The following is a 22,313-nucleotide window of genomic DNA, read 5'->3' as shown; positions in this document are numbered from 1 at the left end:
CAAAGACCGGCTCGGCATTCCTACACTCAGTGAGTGCAGGGCGCCTTAGCACTTGCCCTTTGGTATCTTCCTTCCACCCCATTATTTCCGGGGGTGGGTGGGGAAAGTGGGGCATGGTGGCTCATACCTTTAATCTCAGCAGTCAGGAGGCAGAGGTAGGAGGACTGCCATGACTTCAAGGCTACCCTGAGACTACATAGTGAATTCCAGGTCAGCCTGGGCTCTGGGCTGGAGGGAGACCCTACCTTGGGGTGGGGTGGGGGGGCGAAGAAAAAAAAAACAGAAGGAAAAGGAAAAAAAAAAAACAGAAGGAAAAGGAAAAAAAAAAAAAGGAAAGGTTGAGCTGAGAGATGGCTTAGTGGTTAAGGCATTTGCCTGCAAAGCCAGAGGCTCCAGGTTTGATTCCCCAGAACACACATAAGCCAGGTGCACAAGGTGGCACAAGCATCTGGGGTTTGTTTGCAATGGCTAGAGGCCCTGGCATGCCTAGTCTATCCATCACTGTCTCTCTTAAGTAAACAAACAAACAAACAAACAAGCAAACAAATAAATAAATAAAGGAGAGGCCAGTCATAGTGGTTCACTTCTTTTATCTCAGCACTCAGGAGGCAGAGGTAGTAGGATCGTCAGGAGTTCAAGACCAGCCTGGAACTACAGAGGGAGTTCCAGTCAGCCTGAGGCTATAGTGAGACCCTATCTTGAAAAACCAACCAAACAAACAAAACCCCCACAAAAACAAAACCCACACTTCAGTCTCAGCACTTAGAAGGCAGAGGCAGAAGTGTCATGAGTTCAAGGTCATCCTCAGCTAAAGGTGAATTCTAGACCAGCCTGGAATATACAGACTCTGCCTTAATCTCTTCTTTTCCCTGTTCCCCTTCCCTTCCTGCCAAAAACTCTCATTTTCCTGCTTTGTAAATACGCCTGGGAACAGGAGGTAACAATAACTGAGTGATCAAGCCCAGTCCTTGGACAAGTCTCTCACTCATGACAGGCAGGCTGGAGTAGCTCTGAGTGAGCCCAGGGCACTGCACCCTCCATGTGCATTCCCCACCTCAGGCTCCCCCGCCACATTCTACATCCGGGACTTTGAACTCTTTCTGCTCTAGGGTGGCTTTTGGCAAATGGTCACATCACCTCCCAGTGGAAAACTAGCGCTCAGAGTTCTCGACTCTGACTTTGTGGTGTGCGTCACTATGGCGCTGGTCTTCCTCCCACTTCTCTGGGCATTCCTTCATCTTCCTGACTGTTCTTCCTTAAATGCCAAGATTCCCTGGAGTTCCAGTCTCAGCTCCTTGGTCTTTCTTGTAGAACTGCCACTTGAGCCCACACGGGGTACTGAGGAGACCAGTGGCTCTCCAGTAGGCATGCCCGTTTCTGCCCGTCCCAGCCTCAACCGGCTGAACTCCATCTCCTCGTGCTATCACAGGCCTCCAGGCTCGACGGCACCAAATGAAAGAGCCAGTGCTCCCCTCAGCTCCCACACGCCGCCTGCTCCACACTGCATACCAGGGCAAGATTACTCTGACATGTGTGCTCCTTAGGGCACTGGGACCTTAGCTTCGCTTTCTCAAAACCTCCTATGGGCCCCTTCTCTCCAAATCCCCAGGTAAGTGAGTTACTTCACTTGAAGCCACCCAGTTCCTTCCTGACTCACATAGCCCGGCACAGCACCCATGCCTCTGAGCCGTGTGTCATCGCATCCCTGCCCCCTGCAGCGCCGCCACTGGGGGCGTTTAGCACCTACACTGGACTCACTTCCAGCTTCTCCACTCCAGTGGCTCCTGGATACCCAAACGTGACTGGTCTCTGTCAGTTTCTCCTCTCAGGAGCCCCCCACCTCGTGATTCTGCTCCAGACAAGCTGAATCCTCGTTCAACACGGCACGGGTTGGCAGGCCTTCATCTTTACAATGCTACAGACATCGGTGGGTCTGCTCCCTCTCTTTTCTCCCTCTCTCAAGACTCATGTTTGATCTGACACAACTCAGGAGGAGGTATTACGGGAATCCTTTCCCAGTCTTCCTGGTCTTTTCTTTGAAACCTCACTACCATCAGGTACCCCCCTCCTTTTTTTTTTTTTTTTTTTTTTTTTTTCCCTAGGTAGGGCGTCACTGTAGCTCAGGCCGACCTGGAATTCACTAGTCTCAGGGTGGCCTCGAACTCTTGGCGATCCTCCTACGTCTGCCCCCCAAGTGCTGGGATTAAAGGTGTGGCTACTGCTGCCGGCCTCTCTTCCTTCTGTCTGGGAGATCCTTTGTTTCTACAGTCCCAAACACAGCGCTTGACACACAGCGTGTAGATGGGTGGGTGAGTGTGGGCTGGGCCAAGGAATGCACCTGTGAGAAGACCGTGGGGAGAGGGCTGCTGCCGTTGGCTGGGTGGCTACAGGCTTTGAAGATGTCGCAGATAGCCAGCGGCCTAGCTCTGGTTTGTCAGCTGGACTGAGTGCCTCCCAGGGAAAAGGCACAATGGCCTGTCTGGAACAGGCAAGTTTTCATAGCCAAGTGGGAAATTACAGAAATAGGCTGGGTTTGGGCTGGAGAGATGGCTTAGCGGTTAAGCACTCGCCTATGAAGCCTATGGACCCCGGTTCGAGGCTCGGTTCCCCAGGTCCCACGTTAGCCAGATGCACACGGGGGCGCACGCGTCTGGAGTTCGTTTGCAGTGGCTGGAAGCCCTGGCGCGCCCATTCTCTCTCTCCCCCTCTATCTGTCTTTCTCTCTGTGTCTATCACTCTCAAATAAATTAATTAATTAAAAAAAAAAAAAAGAACTAGGCTGGGTTTTGTTGTTTTGTTTTGTTTTTGAGGTAGGGTCTCACTCTAGTCCAGGCTGACCTGGAACTCACTATGTAGTCTCAGAGTGGCCTCAAACTCATGGCGATCCTCGTACGTCTGCCTCCCAAGTGCTGAAGGTGAGCTTCACTCTAGCCCAGGTTGACCTGGACCTCACTCTGTCACCCTAGGCTGGCCTGGAACTCCCAGTGACCTTCCTACCTCTTCCTCCTGATTCAAGGCGTGTGCCACCATGCCTTGAGCTTTTCCCATCTAAGTATCTGTTTTGTTTGAAATTACCTAATTGTCACCCTTATCTAAGATAAAATGGATGACTATGGAGGAAGCAAAGGGAAATTGGATCTCGGAGGGAGCTGGGGGGCCAGGGACTGGGAAGGCTGAACTACAGCCTGTTCCCCATTGTCTCACCCCCAGGGTCACAGCTACAAATGTGGACATTGCTATGGCCGGCTAGATCATTATGACAATGACAGTATGTGGTCATTCAATGCGGAAGACATTTACAAAGCTTTATTGCTGGAGGTGGTGATAGTGGAGAGGGACGGGCTCCTGACCAGCCTGGAACCTATGCCCCTGCCCCCTCCCCCACCACAGCCATGCCAGGCAGCTCAGCCAGCCACTGTGCATACACTCATGGTCCAGGAGCAAACGATGTCCTTGATGCCAGCAAAGGAGCCTCTCCAGACTTCAGGAAGACCAAACACTGCCTGTTTTTACAGAGCAGCAAAGGGTTTTCCATGGCCATGCACTGCCCCTTAGAGAGACCAGGAGAGCCAGGAAAGGGACAGGGACAGTTCACAGGGCAGGTATGTTAGAGAGAAGTTTGGGGGAGAGAAGCAAACAGTGCAGCAAGGCCTTTAAAAATCCCGTGTGTTGCTAAATGAATTTCTGCTGAGCTGGGAGGCCTGGTATGTCAGACACGGCCTGGCTACTTAGCTTTCTTTTTGTTCGGTTAGCCTTTACATGTGCCTAAAATATGCCTTTCATGCAGAAGGGTCACCTTTCCTGGGATGCGTCTGAGAGGCGATACCTCCTTTTGAAAGCTATCTACCTCTTAACTGGGTCATATGGACTAGGCTTTGGTGGTCCCACGTTGAAGCACCATCAAGTGGATGAGGGCAGCAGGAAGAGGCTGGCTGCATCTCAGACAGGGAGGAAGGGCAAGCTTTGCTCATAAGCACTTGGAGGAGCAGGGTACACACAGCTGCCACACTATCACAGGAGAGGAAGGCAGAGGCTCATGGGACTTACCCCCAAGGCAAGTCACTTCAAGAATGCCGATAGAGACATTACTTGCAGCTTCTTCAAAGCCATTCTCGTATGAGATTAGCAAAGTCAATGACACAAAGACAGAGGTGACCAACGTGAGAGGCAGTTAATGGAGATGAGCTTTTTCAGAACACAGGCTCAGACTGTTAGAAATGGTCAGGGAGATGTCGGATGCAAACAGTGTCATGTGTGTGGCCCCAGGGCACGGCAGGTCAGCAGAGTGGTCACAAGGATGGGAAAGAGAAGCCCCAGATAAACATGAAGGCTTTGGTCTTACCACCTCGTCCTCGGAAGGCTTGAAAACACAAAGTTATACTTAGTGGGGAGCCAGGTCACACACAAGGTCACAAGTCATGAGCACATACTATTGACTGCTTCTTGGGAAACAGAGCTAACATGTTACAGGCAGGCTCCTTAATGTGCACAAAAAGGAAAACCAGTAGGAATTTAGAGCATTAAGATACATTATTCTTAAAAGGCGCCCAACACTTGCAATTAAAAAAAAAAAAAGTTCACATAGTCAAAGTGACAGACTGAAAATCTCAACTTGAGTCTTTCATGGCTTTCCTATTTTAAAAAACACTGAGGCTTAATAGATTTGCACTGTGAGTGCTCAGGCAAGGAGGGTAGATTTTAAATAACTGAAAATGGAGGCGGTGCCACAGGCAAGGCTAGCCTGACCTGATTCCTTCCCACTCTCCCTATAAAAGAGGGGAAACAAAACCATAACCCAAAACCCTGCAACAAGAACACAGCAGCGGGGCAGGACTTAAAAAGTGCCAGTGAGCAGAGCTGGGAATCAGTTTAACTAGAACAATGTGGAAGGATCAAGGGATGAAGAACTTGCCCTAAGTGCTCTGTGCGTCTGGTACTGAGAGCTGGGCTGCTGGGTGTTGCCTGGCTGAGGAGAATCTGTAACTGAGGTCACATGCGGAGCACTGCAGGCACCCCAGAATTCAAGAAGAGCTGAGCAGAGTAGCATGCTCTGTGGGTAGCACAGGAGTTCAGAGCAGGCCCCAAAGAAAAAGCTGTGATGCCCTAAGCAGACCAGAAGGCAGCCAATCGACAGGAGCTTTACTTTTGAAGGAGAAGACTGCAGTGGGCTTCTCAGAACCACAAGACGAGGGCTACCCGGAGGAGGAAGGAGAGGATGCCCTCACCGCTGGGTCTTACCTCTTCCGCGTCCTCGGAATGGGTGGAGAGCTGGTCATGCTGAATAATCTCAGCATCCTCCTCTGTCGGTCCGTTGCCCACCCTGATCCCACCAAAGTTGAGAGTTCCCTACACAGATGAACAGAAAGAGCAGTATTTGCCTGGGCTTTACTGTGACATGCTGTGAGGTGGGAAAGGGCGATGGTTAGTGCATACAATCCTCAGAAAGGCATATATATCTGAACAACAAAGGCAAATGCACTCACTGAGCAGCTAGGTAAAAACAAACAACTGCTCCTCTCCCAGCCCCCAACTATCCCAGCCCCTGCAGGTGGACACCTGTGTCACCACTTCATCGGGCCACACCAAGATGCATCAACCTTGCCTTGGTCAAGTGAACTGAGAATCCTGCTTGAAAGAGAACTGAGCCAGGTGTGGTGGCTCATGGGCTTTACTCCCAGGACTCTGGAGGGAGGCAAAGTAGGAGGATCTCTGTGAGTTCAAGGCCACCCTAAGACTCCATAGTGAATTTCAGGTCAGCCTGAGCTAGAGGGAGACCTACCTCCAAACACCCCCCCCAAAAAAGAGAGAGAGAGAGAGAGAGAGAGAGAGAGAGAGAGAGAGAGAGAGAACCTGAACACAGACTCTCATAACAAACTCAGTTCTCTCTGGAAAACTTTTAAAAGCCTGAATTTTTGTTGTAACTAAATATTACACTTTCTGAGAAGGAGGGGAGCCAAATGAAATGATGGTTTACCCTGTTCTAAAAAGCTTTCAACCAGAGCCCCAAAAGTTTTAGCAACCTCTACCAGAAATGTACCAGGTCTCTGTCCAGGAAGGTAAGACTCTCTAGCTTAGAGAAGGAAAAACAAAACAAAACAAAAAACTATTCACACATTCATTTGTGGTCTAAGAATACTGAGTTAAAAATCCGAAATACATCAGAGGCTGCTCTCCCTTGAGGCTCTTCGCGAGCATGGAGTGATGCTGCCTGGGCCCTTGCTCCTGTCCCCACAGGACAGTCTCCAGCAGGTTGCCAAACACAGGACTTTAAAGTCACTTGGATTTGTAACAATTTAGTCTTGTTGAGGCAAAAGAATTCTCTGAGTACCAAACTAGTAGAACTGGGTTAAGTATGATAGGCCAATTAGTGCTAACCTGGGGCAGAGCATGCCTTTAATCCCAGCACTTGGGAGGCTGAGGTAGAAGGATCACAATGAGTTCAAGGCCACTCTCAGACTATACATAGTGAATTCCAGGTCAGCTTTGGCTACAGTGAGACACTACCTTGAAAAATTAAAAAAAAAAAAAAAAGAAAAGAAAAGAAACTTAGAGAATAGTCCCCTCACCCCACTTTCTATGGTTTCTGTCCAAGCCATAGATAGAGGACTGATCTCCTGACCATGACCTTTCTGGTAGCAGCACAATGTGCAAGCAAGATTGAGCAACTATCCTGGGATCCCCTCCTCAGCTTAAACTTTTGCGGTGCCTTTGTAACACAGCTTGCTGACCAGTTCAGGCCCCAGCGTTTGCACAGAGAGATCAGATCTCTCCTCTCCTCACTGCAGTGGTCTTATAGGCTGGTCACTACATTAGAACCCATTATATTAGAATCACTTTAGAAACTACTTGTAAATAGATTCTCAAATACCAGCCTCAAAAATGATTAAATTTGGCAGGTGTGGGATGGAGCACAGGAAATCTTTATAGAAAAATAAATGTATAACCATTGTGAAGGTTACATCAAAATGTAAAACGTGGTCTGGAGGGATGGTTAGGTGGTTAAGGCATTTGCCTGCAAAGCCAAAGGACCCAGGTTTGATTCCTCAGGACCCACGTTAGCCAGATGCACAGTAGGAAACTGTATGGGTCATGGGATTGTGGGACATTTTAACTTTTTCTCTTGCACTCATCTGTTTTAATATCCAAATTCAAATTTCACCAGATAGTTGTGACATATAGTCAGAGTTGGGAACCACTGAAGCCTAGACACTTCTGGGTTAGGCACAAATTATGCCTGACCACTCTCAAAAGAAGGGCTACAAAAAGGACAGAGGAGAGGACGCCAGTGTATTCTGACCTGGGTTATATAGGGAAGAGAAAGAAGGCTCCCAACCACAAGGACATTCCGAAGGTTTCCTCAACGAGTAGATAAGAGACAGGCTGAATCTCCCAGCCAGACATTAATAAGCATCCCTTCAGAACACAGGGAATGAGAGGAGGGAGGGGTGACTGACTCACATCAGCACAAAACTGAAAGGAAAAACTATACAGTGACACATCCCTTACAGACAAAAACAAACACACCATCATGAAAGGGATGTGTATTCAATATCCCGAGCCTTTGTAAATCAAAAAATCCAGGGCTCGCCAGGCATAGAGGCACTCCTTTAATCCCAGCACTCGGGAGGCAGAGGTAGGAGGATCGCCATGAGTTTGAGGCCACCCTCAGTCTACATAGTGAATTCCAGCTCAGCTTGAGCTAGAGTGAGACCCTACCTCTAAAAAACAAACAAAAACAACAATAACAAACAACAGTAAAAAAGCAGGGCCCTTCTTGTAGGGTGATCCTTCCCGTGTTGGGCTCCTCTCCATAAATAGAGGTTTGGCTGCAGAAGTAGCAGGATAAGAACACCCTCTCCTATGGATGTAAAAGCACCCAGACTGGGATTTTAACTTGGACTTCTATGATGAAGATGGTACCAGATGGAAAAGTATCAAGACCTCGTAAGAAGAACCTTCCAGGGCTTAATCTAGCAGAAAGACGACTGCAGGGAACGGAAAGGACATCGTAACAGGTCACATGTGATTATTTCTCACAGGGAGCAAAGAGTAAGTTCTACTTAAAAATCACCTAAAAATGCAAGATTCTAATTTCTTCCCACCTAAAATACCGGTCCTTTTAGGCTACCTCTAGGAGGATAAATACAATTTCCAAGTTTAAAATGATCACGAACACAGACTAGAGAAAATGGTTCTCCATATGAATACTCCAGTTTTAAAGGAGAATATGTTTCTGGAACCCAAAGGTACATGATTGATCACTAGAGTACATGGTGAGACTTTAAAAGCTCTAGAATGTGCTAGGCTCATCTGATATTAGTACATGGCAAGTGTGATTAAAGGATGCTTTTGAGGACAACTGTTAAAATGCCTAACATTCAAAGCACCGTCACTGACTCATGAGTTAGCATTGTAAGAGGAGATGGCCGTGAAAGATGACTGGTCATTACACCAGGTGCACAGTATACGCAAGACATGGGGACAGGGGGGTTGCAATGAAACAGTTGAGGACATGAGGGCTTCTGAGTCACAATAAAGGAAACAAAGATAGACTCTGGTTCTAAAGAAAGTCTGTCAGTGCTAAAAAGAAAACAGTATCCAGGTATCACTGTGAAATACCGGGAAATCAATTCAAGAATCAGAGATATTCATGCCTCCATGTTAAAAGTCAAATATACGGCCACAGAACACAGATATAGAAGTGAGTGAGTCCGAGAGCTGCCACTTCAGATAAGAAGATGGGACTCAGAGAGGATACCACAGCCACTTTGCTCCCATGGATAGGACTTACTTAAATATTTGAATAGAATCTTAGTAGACCAGTGGTAAATATGATACCAGAATCTGTTCCTAAGAGGTGGAAAGCTCTTCTGTCATCACCTCAGTGAGGAACAAGAACACAGTTGTTAAGGGCACACGTCCCATGCTCTCGGTAACATTAAAAAAGAATTCTGCTGCACGGTTTGCCACCTCTTTAAGCAAATGTCTGGGTTAATGCACTCACTGTTGCAGCCGCTGCTGCCTCTAGTCCCTGTTGGCTCGGGGCTGGGCTGACTGGGGCTTCCACAGGTTGCCCTTCCTGATAGTGAATGGAGAAAAGTGGAAGGGAGAACAAAACAAAAGAGGGAAGGGGGAGACGAATGGAGGGAACATGGAAGGATGAAGATGGTCAGAAAAGGGAGAAGGAGGGTCTTGTAACTCAGCTGCTCTCTGACAGGAGGAATCATCTCACAGCCACACGAGAATCATGCAAAACAAGATCTTCTGGGCTTTCCCAGGCAGTGCACTAAGTAAGCATTACTGTACAGCCAGAAATTATACACGACACCAAACATTTGGCAAGAAAAACTCTGTGTGTGTGCAGAATTCATATGCACACATACACTAAGTCAACACATGTATGCATGTACATAGGCATAGGCGGACGTATACTGCTTTTTAAAAAGAAAAGAAAAAATCAACGTGCTTGAAATTAAACCCATTTCCTGGATGCTTTGGTCGGTGAAAGCATCATGGTCTCCTTTAAAAAGAAAATGTCTCAGCATCAGTCCTGTGCAGACCACATGCAAGAGTTTACCGTCTGCAGCTCTTGTGGCCTTGTTTTGGCTGCTGCTGCATCTAGACAGGCCCAGGCCTGGATTCTGCTGAGCCCAGAATGAGTGCATCATGACCAGGAAAGGTGAACACTATGATTTATTTTCGCCATTCAAACCCAGCCATTCAAAGCTGGAATGCACGTGTCTGAGCAGCAAATATATATTTCTCTGACTTCAGCAGGCTCAGGGTTCATGCTGGGACATAACACAAATGCATTTTAAGACTGTACATATTTGTGCATTAATTGATTGTAACTTCTTGGAAATTGCCTTGATTGAAAGAAAAGTCTAGTAACTTTCAGCAGTGGAGATACACTCACCAAATGCTTCTTCCTCAAGTATTGATGGCGAAGGACCAGTGGCTTAAGCAGCAGCATCCACGGGACGCACAGCAGGGCGACCACTATCAGGAAACACTGGATGCCTTTCTGCAAAGCAAGGTCCAGGGGTGTCACATGAAAGTCCATTCCTCAAATCCACAGGTTCCAAGAGCAGCACACATTTTCCCCAGAACAGTATTTTCTTAGTGATTTATGAATAACATTATCTGACTTCTCAAAATAATTACCAGATGCTGTGACAACCCTAAGAATTGCTCTGTAACATGATAGTTCTAGATATCATGTTTGTTTGTTTGAGACAGGTTCTTACTATGTAACCCACTCTGTGCCTCTAATCAGCATATGGCACAGGTTGGCCCAGACTCTGGCCCATCAAGCCTCCTGAGTGCTGGGATCAGTCATGAGGCAACAAGCCTGGAAAATCCTATCCTTTCTAGACACAGAAGTTATAGTACATCCTCAAAAAGTGTCTTTAGGCTGTCTTTTCTTTTATTCTATTTTTCAAGGTAGGGTCTCACTCTAGCCCAGGCTGACCTGGAATTCACTATATAGTCTCAGGGTAGCCTCGAACTCATACGATCCTCCCACCTCTGCCTTCCGAGTGCTGGGATTAAAGGCGTGCACCACCACACCTAGCTTTTTTTTTTTTTTTTTTTTTTGAGGCAGGATCTCAGTCTATCCCAGGCTGGCCTCAAACTCACAGTGGTCTTTCTATGTCAGCCTCCTGAGTGCTGGGATTAAAGGTGCGCACCACAATACCTGGTTCTCTTTTCAGGCTTTCTTAGGATCAGAGTTACATGTGGCTTTGTGACCTAGGGTGACCACCTACAATAACCTAACCCTTCCTCTGGGCTGACGTACCTGTCCAGAGTACAGCATCGCATCACCGGACTCTGGGTAGGAAAAGAGGAACATGTTTATGAAATGTATCAGGAGGCTCGGTGCAGTCTTGGATGTATGGGCATCGTAGGCTGTCCACTTGTAAAAAATGAGGATAACCAAGTAGCCAAACAAAGAGGACATGAAGATGATCTCAGGAATAAATCCAAAGTAAATATTCAGGGGCTTCTTGAAATAGCTAAAAAAGGAAAAAAGAAAATTTAATGTTCAGGGCTGGAAAGATGGTTCAGCAGTTAAGGTGCTTGCTTGCAAAGCCAAAGGACCCAGGTTAAACTCCGCAGGACCCATGGGAGCCAGATGCACAAGGGGGTGCACACATCTGGAGTTCATCTGCAGTGGCTGGAGGCCCTGGTGTGCCCATTCTCTCTATCTACCTCTCACTCTCTGCCTCTTTCTCTCTCCTTTTCTTAACAAATAAATATATAAAACGTTAACAGTGAACAGACCTAGGGCCACTCCTTCACTGAATGGAATGCTCACTAGGTTTTGATGAAAATTACTGATAATTTTCCTCAAAGATGCTTATTGCACCTGGAAATTATTAAGAGACTAATATTAAGCCTCTCTTAAGACCAAGAGATTTAGCTGGGCATGGTGGCACATGCCTTTAATCCCAGCACTCGGGAGGCAGAGGTAGGAGGATTGCCATGAGTTCAAGGCCACCCTGAGATGACAGAGTTAATTCCAGGTCAGCCTGGACCAGAGTGAGACCCTACCTCGAAAAACCAAAAAAAAAAAAAAAAAAAAAAAAAAAGACCAAGAGATTTGCAGAAAATTACCTCTACAAAAATAGACCTTTGGGCTGGAGAGATGGATCCATGGTTAAGGCACTTTCCAGCAAAGCCAAAAGACCTAGGTTCAATTCCCCAGTACACACATAAAGCTGGATGCATCTGGAGTTTGTGTGCAGTGGCAGGAGTCCCTAGCATGCCTATTCTGTCTCTATCTGCCTCTGACTCTCTCAAATTAAAAAATATATTTTCAAATTAAAATTTAAATTTATTACTTGAGACAGAGAGAAAGACACAGAAAGAGAGAGAGAGAGAATAGGTGCACCACAGCCTCCAGCCTCTGCAAACGAACTCCAGACACATGTACCACCTTGTACATCTGGCTTATGTGGGTACTGGGAAATCGAACCTGGGTCCTTAGGCTTCGCAGGCAAGCAGCTTAACCACTAAGCCACCTCCCCAGCCCAATAAAATGTTATTTAAAAATAGAGACTTCTCCAAAGATGTTATGATTTCTTTAGGTGAAAGTATGATTATAGGAACAATGCAGTCCTAGGATGGCAGCAATGGTATGACTTACATGTGGTTAAAGAGGCTCAGGCTGACTCCAAATATCATATGGATGATACCGAGAATAACAGACATCTTCATCTTAAAGGAGTTGAGGAAGGTCAGCTTATTAGTTGCAATGTTCCAGATCTGTTATAATCCCCAAAAAACAAAAACGTTATTACATAAAGAATTCTCAAATGAGAAAATATTATCCATCAGTTAAAAAATGTTTTTCTATTATAGATTCTAAACATCTTATTCAAATTGAGATAATAGTATAATAAATTCTCATCTATCTATCAGCCAGCTTTAACAGTTGCCATTAATTTATACACTCATGACAAATTTGTTTCCTCATACCCTCTCCCCACATCTACATTTCTTTGAAGCAAAGTTAACACAGTACATTAATATTTTTTAAAAATATTAAACTTTTTGTGTTATTTTATTTGAGAGAGAGAAAGAGAAAGATAGAAGGAGAGGGAGGCCGGGTGTGGTGGCACATGCCTTTAATTCCAGCACTCAGAGGCAGAGGTAGGAGGATCAACAAGAGTTCAAGGCCACCCTGAGACTACATAGTGAATTCTAGGTTAGCCTGAGCCAGAATGAGACCCTACCTCAAAAAAACAAAAGAAGAAAGAAACAGAGGAAGAATGGGTGTGCCAGGGCCTCCAGCCACTGCAAATAAACTCCAGACACATGCACCACTTTGTGCTTATATGGGTTCTGGAGAATCAAACCTAGGTCATTTGGCTTTGCAGGCAAGCTCCTTAACCATTAAGCCATCTCTCCAGCCCCATAGTATACTATTTTAACCTGTAAATATTTTCTTTTAAATACATAGTCACAGTACAGACATTACACCAAAAAACTATCAACAATAATTTTTAAAAATATTTATTTTATTTATTTGAGAAAGAGAGAGAATAGGCATATCAGGTCCTCCAGCCACTGCAAATGAACTCTAGACACATACACTACCTTGTGCATCTGGCTTACATGGGTACTGGGGAACTGAACCTGGGTCTCTAGGCTTCACAGGCAAATGCCTCAAACACTAAGCCATCTCTCCAGCCCAGTAATTTAATATTTTTATGTATTTGAGAGAAAGAGAGAGCTCAGAACCTTGCTCAACCTGCCAAGTGTGCAGGGATTACAGGTAGGTGCCCCTGTGTCTGGACCACCTATCTTTTAAGTATCTCTTGCCATAGCTCTTGTCACCTAAGGATTCCTGCTACACTGTCCAGATTTTTCCTCTGCTTCCATGGGGTCTTCAGATCACACTGCTTAAATCTTAAACTTTCTTACACTTTTCCCACTAGCAACTTCTTTTCACATAAGAAATTGTACTCTAAAAAAACTAAAAAAAAAAAAAAAAAGAAAAAGAAAGAAATTGTACTTTAGGGCTGGAGACATGGCTCAGCAATTAAGGCACCTGTCTGCAGACGCACACTGACACACGCATCTGGAGTTTATTTGCAGTGGCTGGAAGCCCTGGCACACCCATTCTCTCTCCTTTCTCTACTTGGAAATAAAAATACTATTAAAAAAAAAAAAAAGATCCAGCCATGGTGGCACAGGCCTTTAATCCCAGAACTCATGAGGCAGGAGGACTGCTATGAGTTTGAGGCTAACCTGAAACTAATTCCCTGGTGGGCCCATTCTGCCTGTCTCTCTCTTCCATTTCTCTTTGCAAATAAACAAAAGAAAATTACATTTTACCTAAGTGAAGTCAGGGGAAGAGACTAGATAAAGGAAGGATAGGAGGAGGGCTAATCAAAATTTAAGATGATGGGCCAGGCATGGTAGCACAGACTTTTAATCCTAGCACTTGGGAGAAAGAGGTAGGAGGATCAACATGAGTCTGAGGCCACCTTGAGATTACACAGTGAATTTCAGTTCAGCCAGAACAAGAAAAAGAAGAGTAAACTGGGCGTGGTGGAGTAGGCATTTAATCCCAGCACTCTGGAGACAGAGGTAGGAGGATCACTGTGAGTTCAGGGCCACCCTGAGACTACATAGTGAGCTCCAGATGAGCCTGGGCCAGAGTGAGACCCTATCTTGGGAAAAAAAAAAAAAAAAAAAAAAAAGTCTATGGCCAGGGAGGTCATAAACCCCAGGGGAGTAACACCTGCTGTTGTATGGCTAAATGCACATATTATGCTCCTCAAACTGCCCTGTAAGCATTTTTCTTAATGTTCATACCAATACCCATATATTAATGGTACTCTCACTTTTGGTTAGAGAAGCTTCTCTTTGCAGATGGTGGTGACCATAGGGATGACTCAAAAGGAGACATAAAGGGAAGAGAAAGGAAGGAAGGAGGGTACTTAATAGGTTGATATTATATATATATAAGTACAATGATTGAGATGGGGAGGTAATATGATGGAGAATGGAATTTCAAAGGGGAAAGTGTATGGGGGGGAGGGAGGGAATTACCATGGGGTATTTTTTTATAATCATGGAAAATGTTAATAAAAATTTAAAAAAAAAAGGCACCACAGTGCTGAGTGAGACATCTCTACCACTCCTTCCAAGGCTCAAGGTCCATTTTGGAAGAGGAGGCAGAAATGATCCAAATGAAGAGTAGGACTGCTTTACAATGTGCTCTTCCAGACACAAAAAGGCCTGGATATTCCTGACCTCACAGTGCCGGACACTACCTACACAAGACCCTCATAACAAGAGGAACAGATAATGACATCAAAATAAAAGAGAAGTCAGGCGTGGTGGCACACGCCTTTAATCCCAGCACTCAGGAGGCAGAGGTAGGAGACTTGCTGTGAGTTTGAGTCCACCCTGAAACTAGATAGTGAATTCCAGGTCAGCCTGGGCTTCAGTGAGACCCTACTTCAGAAAAAAAAAAAAGGAAAGGAAAGAAACTTTTGTTATACATATAATTTTGCAATTTATTAAAGATGAAGGGCTAAGGACCTAGGTTTGGTTCCCCAGTACCCAGATGCACATGGTGGTGAACACATCTGGAGTTCATTTGCAGTGGCTGGAGGTCCTGATGCACCCATTCTCTCCCTCTCTCCCTTTCTCTCTCTTGTGCCTCTCTCTAATAAGTAAATAAATAAAATATTTCAAGCCGTGCATGGTGGCTCACGCCTTTAAGCCCAGCACTCAGGAGGCAGAGGTAGCAGGATCACCATGAGTTTGGGGCTACCCTGAGACTACATAGTGAATTCCAGGTCAGCCTGAATTAGAAGGAAACCCTACCTACAAAAACCAAACAAACAAACGAACAAAAATACATAAAATATTTTAAAAATAACATTACTGGACTGGAGAGAGAGCTCATCTGTTGAAGGCACTTGCTTACAAAGCCAGCTGGCTTTGATTCAATTCTTAAGTACACATGTAAAGCCAGATATACAAAGGGGTCCATGCGTCTGGAATTCATTGGCAGTGGCAGAAGGCCACGGTGTGCTTATATTCACTCGTTCTGTCTCTTTTTCTTGCTCTCTCTCAAATAAATAAACATGCATTACTGTTATTAGATTCAAGCTACAGGCAGGAGCTAGGTCTTAAAATTATGTCTCATCTGGCACAAACACTATGTCAAGCAGGTGATATTGCTTCAATAAACATGTAAAATGTTTTTACTCCTCTGCTAGCCTCCATTTCACTAGCTACAGGATAGGGACAGTAGCACCTGCCTGATAAAATGGTTTCAGGATTTAAAAAGATATGTTAGGGGCTGGAGAGATGGCTTAGCGGGTAAGTGCTTGCCTGTGAAGCCTGAGGACCCCAGTTCGAGGCTCGATTCCCCAGGACCCACGTTAGGCAGATGCGCAAGGGGGCGCACGCGTCTGGGGTTTGTTTGCAGTGGCTGGAGGCCCTGGTGTGCCCATTCTATCTATCTGCCTCTTTCTCTCTTTGTCTGTCGCTCTCAATTAAATAAGTGAAAATAAACAAACAAACAAAAAATGATATGTCACTGCCTGGTCCACAGTAAGCATTCCAGTAATATTAGCTTCAGTTAACAATTAATTAACTCCTCCATTATAATGAAAATATAGTCAGCTTTCCATAACCACAAGTTCCACATTAGTAAATGGAATTACCTTAGAGTTTTGTTTATTTGTTTTTCAAGGTAGGGTCTCACTCTAACCCAGGCTGACCTGGAACTCACTATGTAGTCTCAGGGTGGCCTCAAACTCATGGCAATCCTCCTACCTCTGCCTCAAGAGTACTGGAATTAAAGGTGTGTGCCACCACACCTGGTCAACTACAGATTCTTTTTTTTTTTTTTTGTGAAAATTCCATCATCATTTTTCTTTTTTTTTAATATTTTATTTTATTTTATTTTATTTTATTTTATTTTATTTTATTTTATTTTATTTTATTTTATTTTATTTTATTTTATTCCAACTACAGATTCTTAAGATGCCAAAACACCTTTGGAAGCAGTAGCATAAAGCAAGGGGGTACTCTCACCGGATCGATGCCAAATGGGTATGGTCCACCAAAGACTCCGGGGAGAGCTGGGTTCAGCTGGAGAACGGGGTTTCCCTGAAGCGTCTCCTCCCTACCATGTTAAGAGAAAAGTCATATTTATCTTTGATTGAGAGAGGAAAACTACTACTATTATAGCTATCTTGACTGTATAATAAAGGTGGCCCATGCCTTTAATCCCAGCAGTCAGGAAGCAGAGGTAGGAGGATTGCCATGAGTTCAAGGCTACCCTGAGACTACAGAGTGAATTCCAGGTCAGCCTGGGCTAGAGTGAGACCCTACCTTGCAAAGCCAAAATAAAAATAAAAATAAATTTAAAAATTTAAAAAGGAAGAACTATTAGCCAAGAACAAGAAAAGCTCAGAAATGAAACAAAAAAATTTAAGCAAATATACAACTTAGTAAGAAATTTAGGGAGCCTACTTTTAATTTACCAATAAGCAAACTGCACTAAATTTATAGGCTCAGATCCTTGATACTTGCTGAACAAATCACAAAGCACCTCACAGGTTGAAGCAGAAGGAGACAATGCATTCTTCCAAAACAGGACATTTTCTTCTGCTTCCTAAAGGGGTTTTAGTTTACTGTTTGTCTGGTAAGTCAGAGCTGAGCACAAAGGAGTCAGCTGTGGCGTTTAGCCTCTGCAACTTACGTCCAGTTCCCAATAGTGAACATTGGTCGCACGCTCCAGGAAGACCCAAAGATATTGAGAGACTTGGAAAAGCAGTCGTTGTAGATGAGTCCAGTGTAGATGGAGAACACTCCCATCAGCAGAATAATGTATCGACCACTGAATACAGTGCTGAACATCTGCAATCAGCAAAGGAAAGTCAGGACAGTGCTACTCAGATGTGCCTCGGGCACCACTTCATCCCTTCCTGGTTCAGATCAAGATACAACACAAAAAAGGGCAAAGAGGTACAGTACTTGCCTAGAATGTGTGAGGCTGCAGGTTCAATCCCCAGTACCAGAAAATCTACTGGGCTGGAGAGATGGCTTAGCGGTTAAGCGCTTGCCTGTGAAGCCTAAGGACCCCGGTTCGAGGCTTGATTTCCCAGGAACTACTTTAGCCAGATGCACAAGGGGCGCATGCATCTGGAGTTTGTTTGCAGTGGCTAGAGGCCCTGGCATGCCCATTTTCTCTCTCTCTGCCTCTTTCTCTGTCTGTTGCTCTCAAATAAATAAATAAAAGTAAAAAAACAACAAAAAAGATGATCTACTTCTTCAATTAACAAATTTAACATTTCTATTCTTTTTCAAAAATAAATTCATGAGGGCTGGAGAGATGGCTTAGCAGTTAAGCGCTTGCCTGTGAAGCCTAAGGACCCCGGTTCAAGGCTCGGTTCCCCAGGTCCCACGTTAGCCAGATGCACAAGGGGGCGCACGCGTCTGGAGTTCGTTTGCAGAGGCTGGAAGCCCTGGCGCGCCCATTCTCTCTCCCTCCCTCTATCTGTCTTTCTTTCTGTGTCTGTCGCTCTTAAATAAATAAATAAATAAATAAATCTTTAAAAATAAATAAATAAATAAATAAATAAATTCATGAACTTCCAGATCAATTATTTTCATAATGGATACTTAAGAAATTTTAAAATTTTTTGCCCAATGCACTTATAACCTAAACATTACCTCATTCTCATTCTTCTGGGAGAGGATCCGGCTCTCCCTTATCACCATCCACACAGCAAAAAGGGTCATCAAAATGCCATGTCCAAAATCTCCAAACATCACAGCAAACAGGAAAGGGAAAGTGACAATGGTGTACGGTGCTATAAAGAAACCAGCGAGAAAGACAAGAGGCACATCAATGCACAATTCCTAAAGTCCTATATTCTTCTCTACACTGAGGGTAATATAGGGGAATTATTCCTCAGCTGCTGGGCAGATCAAGGCAAATGTCTCACAGCAAGATCCACACTCCCTCACATGGCCACTGATGATATGTGTGCTACAGCTAGTTAGACTGTGAGCAAAAGCCACTTTCAGGTCAGCCTGAGCTAGAGGGAAACCCCACCTCAAAACAAACAAACAAACAACAACAGCAACAACAAAAGGCTGGGCATGACGACGCACTCCTTCAAGCCCAGCACTCAGAAGTCAGAGGTAGGAGGATCACTGTGAGTTCAAGGCCAGCATGGGACTACAGAGCAAGTTCCATGTCAGTCTGAGCTAAAGTGAGACCTTACCTCAAAAATAAATAAATAAATAAAATAAAAATAAATAAAGAGAACATGGCTGGAGAGAGAAGTTGAGGCCTTTGCCTGCAAAGCCAAAGGATCCAGGTTTCATTTCCCCAGGACCCACAGAAAGCCAGATGCACAAGGTGGCACAGGCGTCTGGGATTCACTTGCAATGGCTATAATCCCTGGCGTGCCCATTCTCTCTCTATTTACCTCTTTCTCTCAAGTAAATAAATAAAAATAATTAAAAATAAAACCTACTATAGGAAAGAAGGAGCAGCCGTAATAACATGATGGTCTGTTCTTCCAGTCCTTTCTTCTAACCCCTGGGACACTACTGGACAGGCCGGCAGTCTTCTCTTTGTAAAGCTGCCAGGCAATGAGGAGAAGCCCAGAACCAGAGCAGAGCAGGTCTGACCAAGACCCTGGCTCAGAATGAGAACTCAGACTTTTTGTTTTGTTTTTGGTGTGTGTGATAAGTGTGATGCAGTACGTATATGAATCAAATGCATGTGTGTGTGTGGTCTGTGTGATATGGTGTGTATATGGATCAAATGCATGTGTATGGTATGTGTGACATGGTGTGTATATGAATGGAATGCATGTGTGTGGCCTATGTGATGTGGTGTGTATATGAACTGAATGCATGTGTGTAGTATGTGTGATGTGGTGAGTCTATGAATCAAATGCATGTATGTGTGTGGTACGTGCGATGTGGGATTATATGAATGAAATGCTGTGTATGGTACGTGTGATGTGATGTGTACATGAATGGAATGCAAGTGTGTGGAGGTCAGCAGACAATGGCGGGCATTCTCCTCCATCGTTCTTTCTCATCATTTCCTCTGAGGTGGGGTTTCTTACTTAGCCTGGGGCTGCTGCTGTTTTGGTTAGACTGGTTGACCAGCAAGCCCCAGTGACTCTCCTGTCACAGCCCTCCCGACTCCAGCACTGCAGCGGTAGACATGCTTGGCTTTGCTAGTACTGGGGGTTGAACTCAGGTCCCCATGCTGGTGTGGCAAGTACTCATGTGGCCTTCAGGCTGTGGGTTGTATATGCTTGCTCGCAGAAAAAGACTCAGTCTTCTTACCTGGGTTTATCTCTCGGTAAGTCCCGATTCCATAAGCATCTACTATGTTCTGAAAGCCATATGTGAACTTATTGGTTTTGTTATAGGTCGGGGGGGTCTGGTTTGTTTGCATCCTGTTCAGAATGGAGGGCACGGTGGAACCACTGTGTTCCTAGGAAACATCAGCACATGTCAAAATTAGGTTGTCTTCCTTCTTGTGACTATACAGGTATATGTGTATATCAAAATTAATCAAACTGTATATATAAAACATGCATCTTTTTGAAATTTATTTATTTGCAAGCAGAGAAAGCTAGAGAAGAGAGAGACACACAGACAGAATAGGCACACCGAGGCCTCCAGCCGCTGCAAACAAACTCCACATGCATGCACCACCTTGTACATCTGGCTATACGTGGCACTGGGTAATCAAACTTGGGTCCTTAGGTTCTGAAGGTGAGTACCTTACCTGCTAAGCCATCTGTGCAGCTCAAAATATATATGTTACACAAATTACATTTCCATAAAACCATTAAAAGCTAAAGATCATTTTGCATCTTTCTCAGTCTTTGGAGAAATGGGGACCAGGTATAAATTTACAATGAAAGAGTTCAATCAAGTCTTGGAGCCAGGTATGATGGTGTAGCCTACAATCCCAGCACTAGGGAGGCAGAGGAGAGAGGAATGGAAGTTTGAGACCAGTCTGAGCTATATAGCCACACGGTAAGAACTGTCTCCACACACACACGCACGCACATACATGCACATGCACACACGCACACATGCACGCATGTGCACACACACGCACACACATTGGAGGAAGTGGACATCTAGACAGTAAATAAACAGCCTCAAGCACAAATGGCATACACATCCTTATATTCTTGTCTTCCCAGAACTCAGGAGGCAAGAGAGAGGAAGTTATCATTTGAATTTAGGAATTCCAGCCGGGCATGGTGGCACACGCCTTTAATCCCAGCACCCAAGAGGCAGAGGTAGGATTGCTATGAGTTCAAGGCCACCCTGAGACTACATAGTGAATTCTAGGTCAACCTGAGCCAGAGTGAGACCCAACCTCAAAAAAAAAAAAAAAAAAAAAAAGGAATTCCAGAGAAGCTTGGGCAACACAGGAAACTCAAAATAATTAAAGAGGGGCTAGAGAGACAGCTCAACAGTTAAGGCACTTCCCTGCAAAGCCTAATGACCCACAAAGTGGCACATGCATCTAAAGTTTGTTTGCAGTGACTGGAGGCTCTGGCATGCTCATTCTCTCTGTCTGTCTCTCTTCTCTTTCTGCTTGCAAATAAGTAATAAATAAAAATATTTAAGGGTTATAGAGATGGCTTAGCAGTTAAGGTGCTTGCTGAAAAAGCCAAAGGAGCTATGTTTGATTCCCTGGTACCCACATAAACCAGATAGATGTACATGGTAGCACATGTGTCTGGAGTTCCCTTGCACTGGCTGGAGGCCTTTGCATGTCCATTCTCTCTCAAACAGATAAACTGTATTTAAAAAATAATAATAATTAAATGTTAAGGGCTACTGATGTCATTTGGTTGGCAAAGTGCCTGCCTAGCATTCATAAAGCTCTAGCATCTATCTTGACTTTACTAGAAATGTGAAGATACCTACTTGAATTTTTTGTTTTGTTTTTCTGAGGTAGGGTCTCACTCTAGCCCAGGCTGACCTAGAATTCACTATGTAGTCTCAGGGTGGCCTCAAACTCTCTGCGATCCTCCTACCTCTGTCTCCCGAGTGCTGGGATTACAGGTGTGTGCCACCACACCTGGCACCTATTGATTTTTTCCTTCAAACATCTCAAAAGCCCAACATTCTCTGCCCAGCCCTTCTTGGGGACCTCTTCAATTACTGCTCTATGTCCACAGTAGAAATGGGGCTGGATGCCTACCCACAGGATCTCTCCACTCCTCACCACTTCAGGAGTGAGGGGATCACTCCTCCACATCTGTTTTGATCAGGTCCCTTCACAGCTACGTAACGTTCACTACCTCTCTAATCCTTGTGGGATAAAGTTTAAATCCTGTAACCTCTTTATTTTATTTCATTTTTTCAAGGTAGGGTCTCACTCTAGCCCAGGCTGACCTGGAATTCACTATGTAGTCTCAGGGTATACTTGAACCCATGGCCATCCTCCCACCTCTTCCTCCCAACCGTTGGGATTAAAGGTGTGTACCACCATTTCTGGCTTTTTAAAATTAATTAATTAATTTTATTTTTTGGTTTTTCAAGATAGGGCTTCACTCTGGCCCAGTCTGACCTGGAACTCATGGTGATCCTCCTACCTCTGCCTCCTGCGTTCTGGGATTAAAGATGTGTGATACCACACCCGGCTCTATTTTTGGGGGGTGTGTGTGGGGGGTCCTCACATAGTCCAGGCTAGCCTTGAACTTGCTATGCAGCTGAAGATCACCTTGAGCTCCTGATCCTCCTGCCTCCATTTACCAAGTGCTAGAATTACAAGA

At 44.9% G+C, this 22,313-nt stretch overlaps 1 protein-coding gene across 6 annotated transcripts in view; it reads right to left on the bottom strand.

Moving 5' to 3' along the window:
* Atp6v0a1 (ATPase H+ transporting V0 subunit a1) overlaps positions 1-22,313 on the bottom strand; it is a 74,311-nt gene that overhangs the window by 11,868 nt on the left and 40,130 nt on the right. For 4 of the 6 annotated variants that reach the window (XM_045158099.1, XM_045158101.1, XM_045158102.1 and 1 more), the window contains exons 11-19: positions 19,852-20,002; positions 18,211-18,350; positions 17,237-17,394; positions 16,567-16,657; positions 12,149-12,267; positions 10,799-11,015; positions 9,917-10,024; positions 5,239-5,346; positions 4,343-4,360 (exon numbers count right to left, since the gene is read on the bottom strand). In XM_045158099.1, coding sequence (XP_045014034.1) covers positions 4,343-4,360; positions 5,239-5,346; positions 9,917-10,024; positions 10,799-11,015; positions 12,149-12,267; positions 16,567-16,657; positions 17,237-17,394; positions 18,211-18,350; positions 19,852-20,002 — 1,110 coding nt within the window. The remainder of the gene's footprint in view (positions 1-4,342; positions 4,361-5,238; positions 5,347-9,916; positions 10,025-10,798; positions 11,016-12,148; positions 12,268-16,566; positions 16,658-17,236; positions 17,395-18,210; positions 18,351-19,851; positions 20,003-22,313) is intronic. The other 2 variants (XM_004655359.2, XM_045158103.1) reach the window with 1 other exon arrangement.

This window comes from Jaculus jaculus, chromosome 9, assembly GCF_020740685.1.
Source record: "Jaculus jaculus isolate mJacJac1 chromosome 9, mJacJac1.mat.Y.cur, whole genome shotgun sequence".
Classification (NCBI taxonomy): Eukaryota; Metazoa; Chordata; class Mammalia; order Rodentia; family Dipodidae; genus Jaculus; species Jaculus jaculus.
The sequence above is the reverse complement of the archived record's forward strand: the minus strand, read 5'-3'. Positions and strand labels throughout refer to the sequence as shown.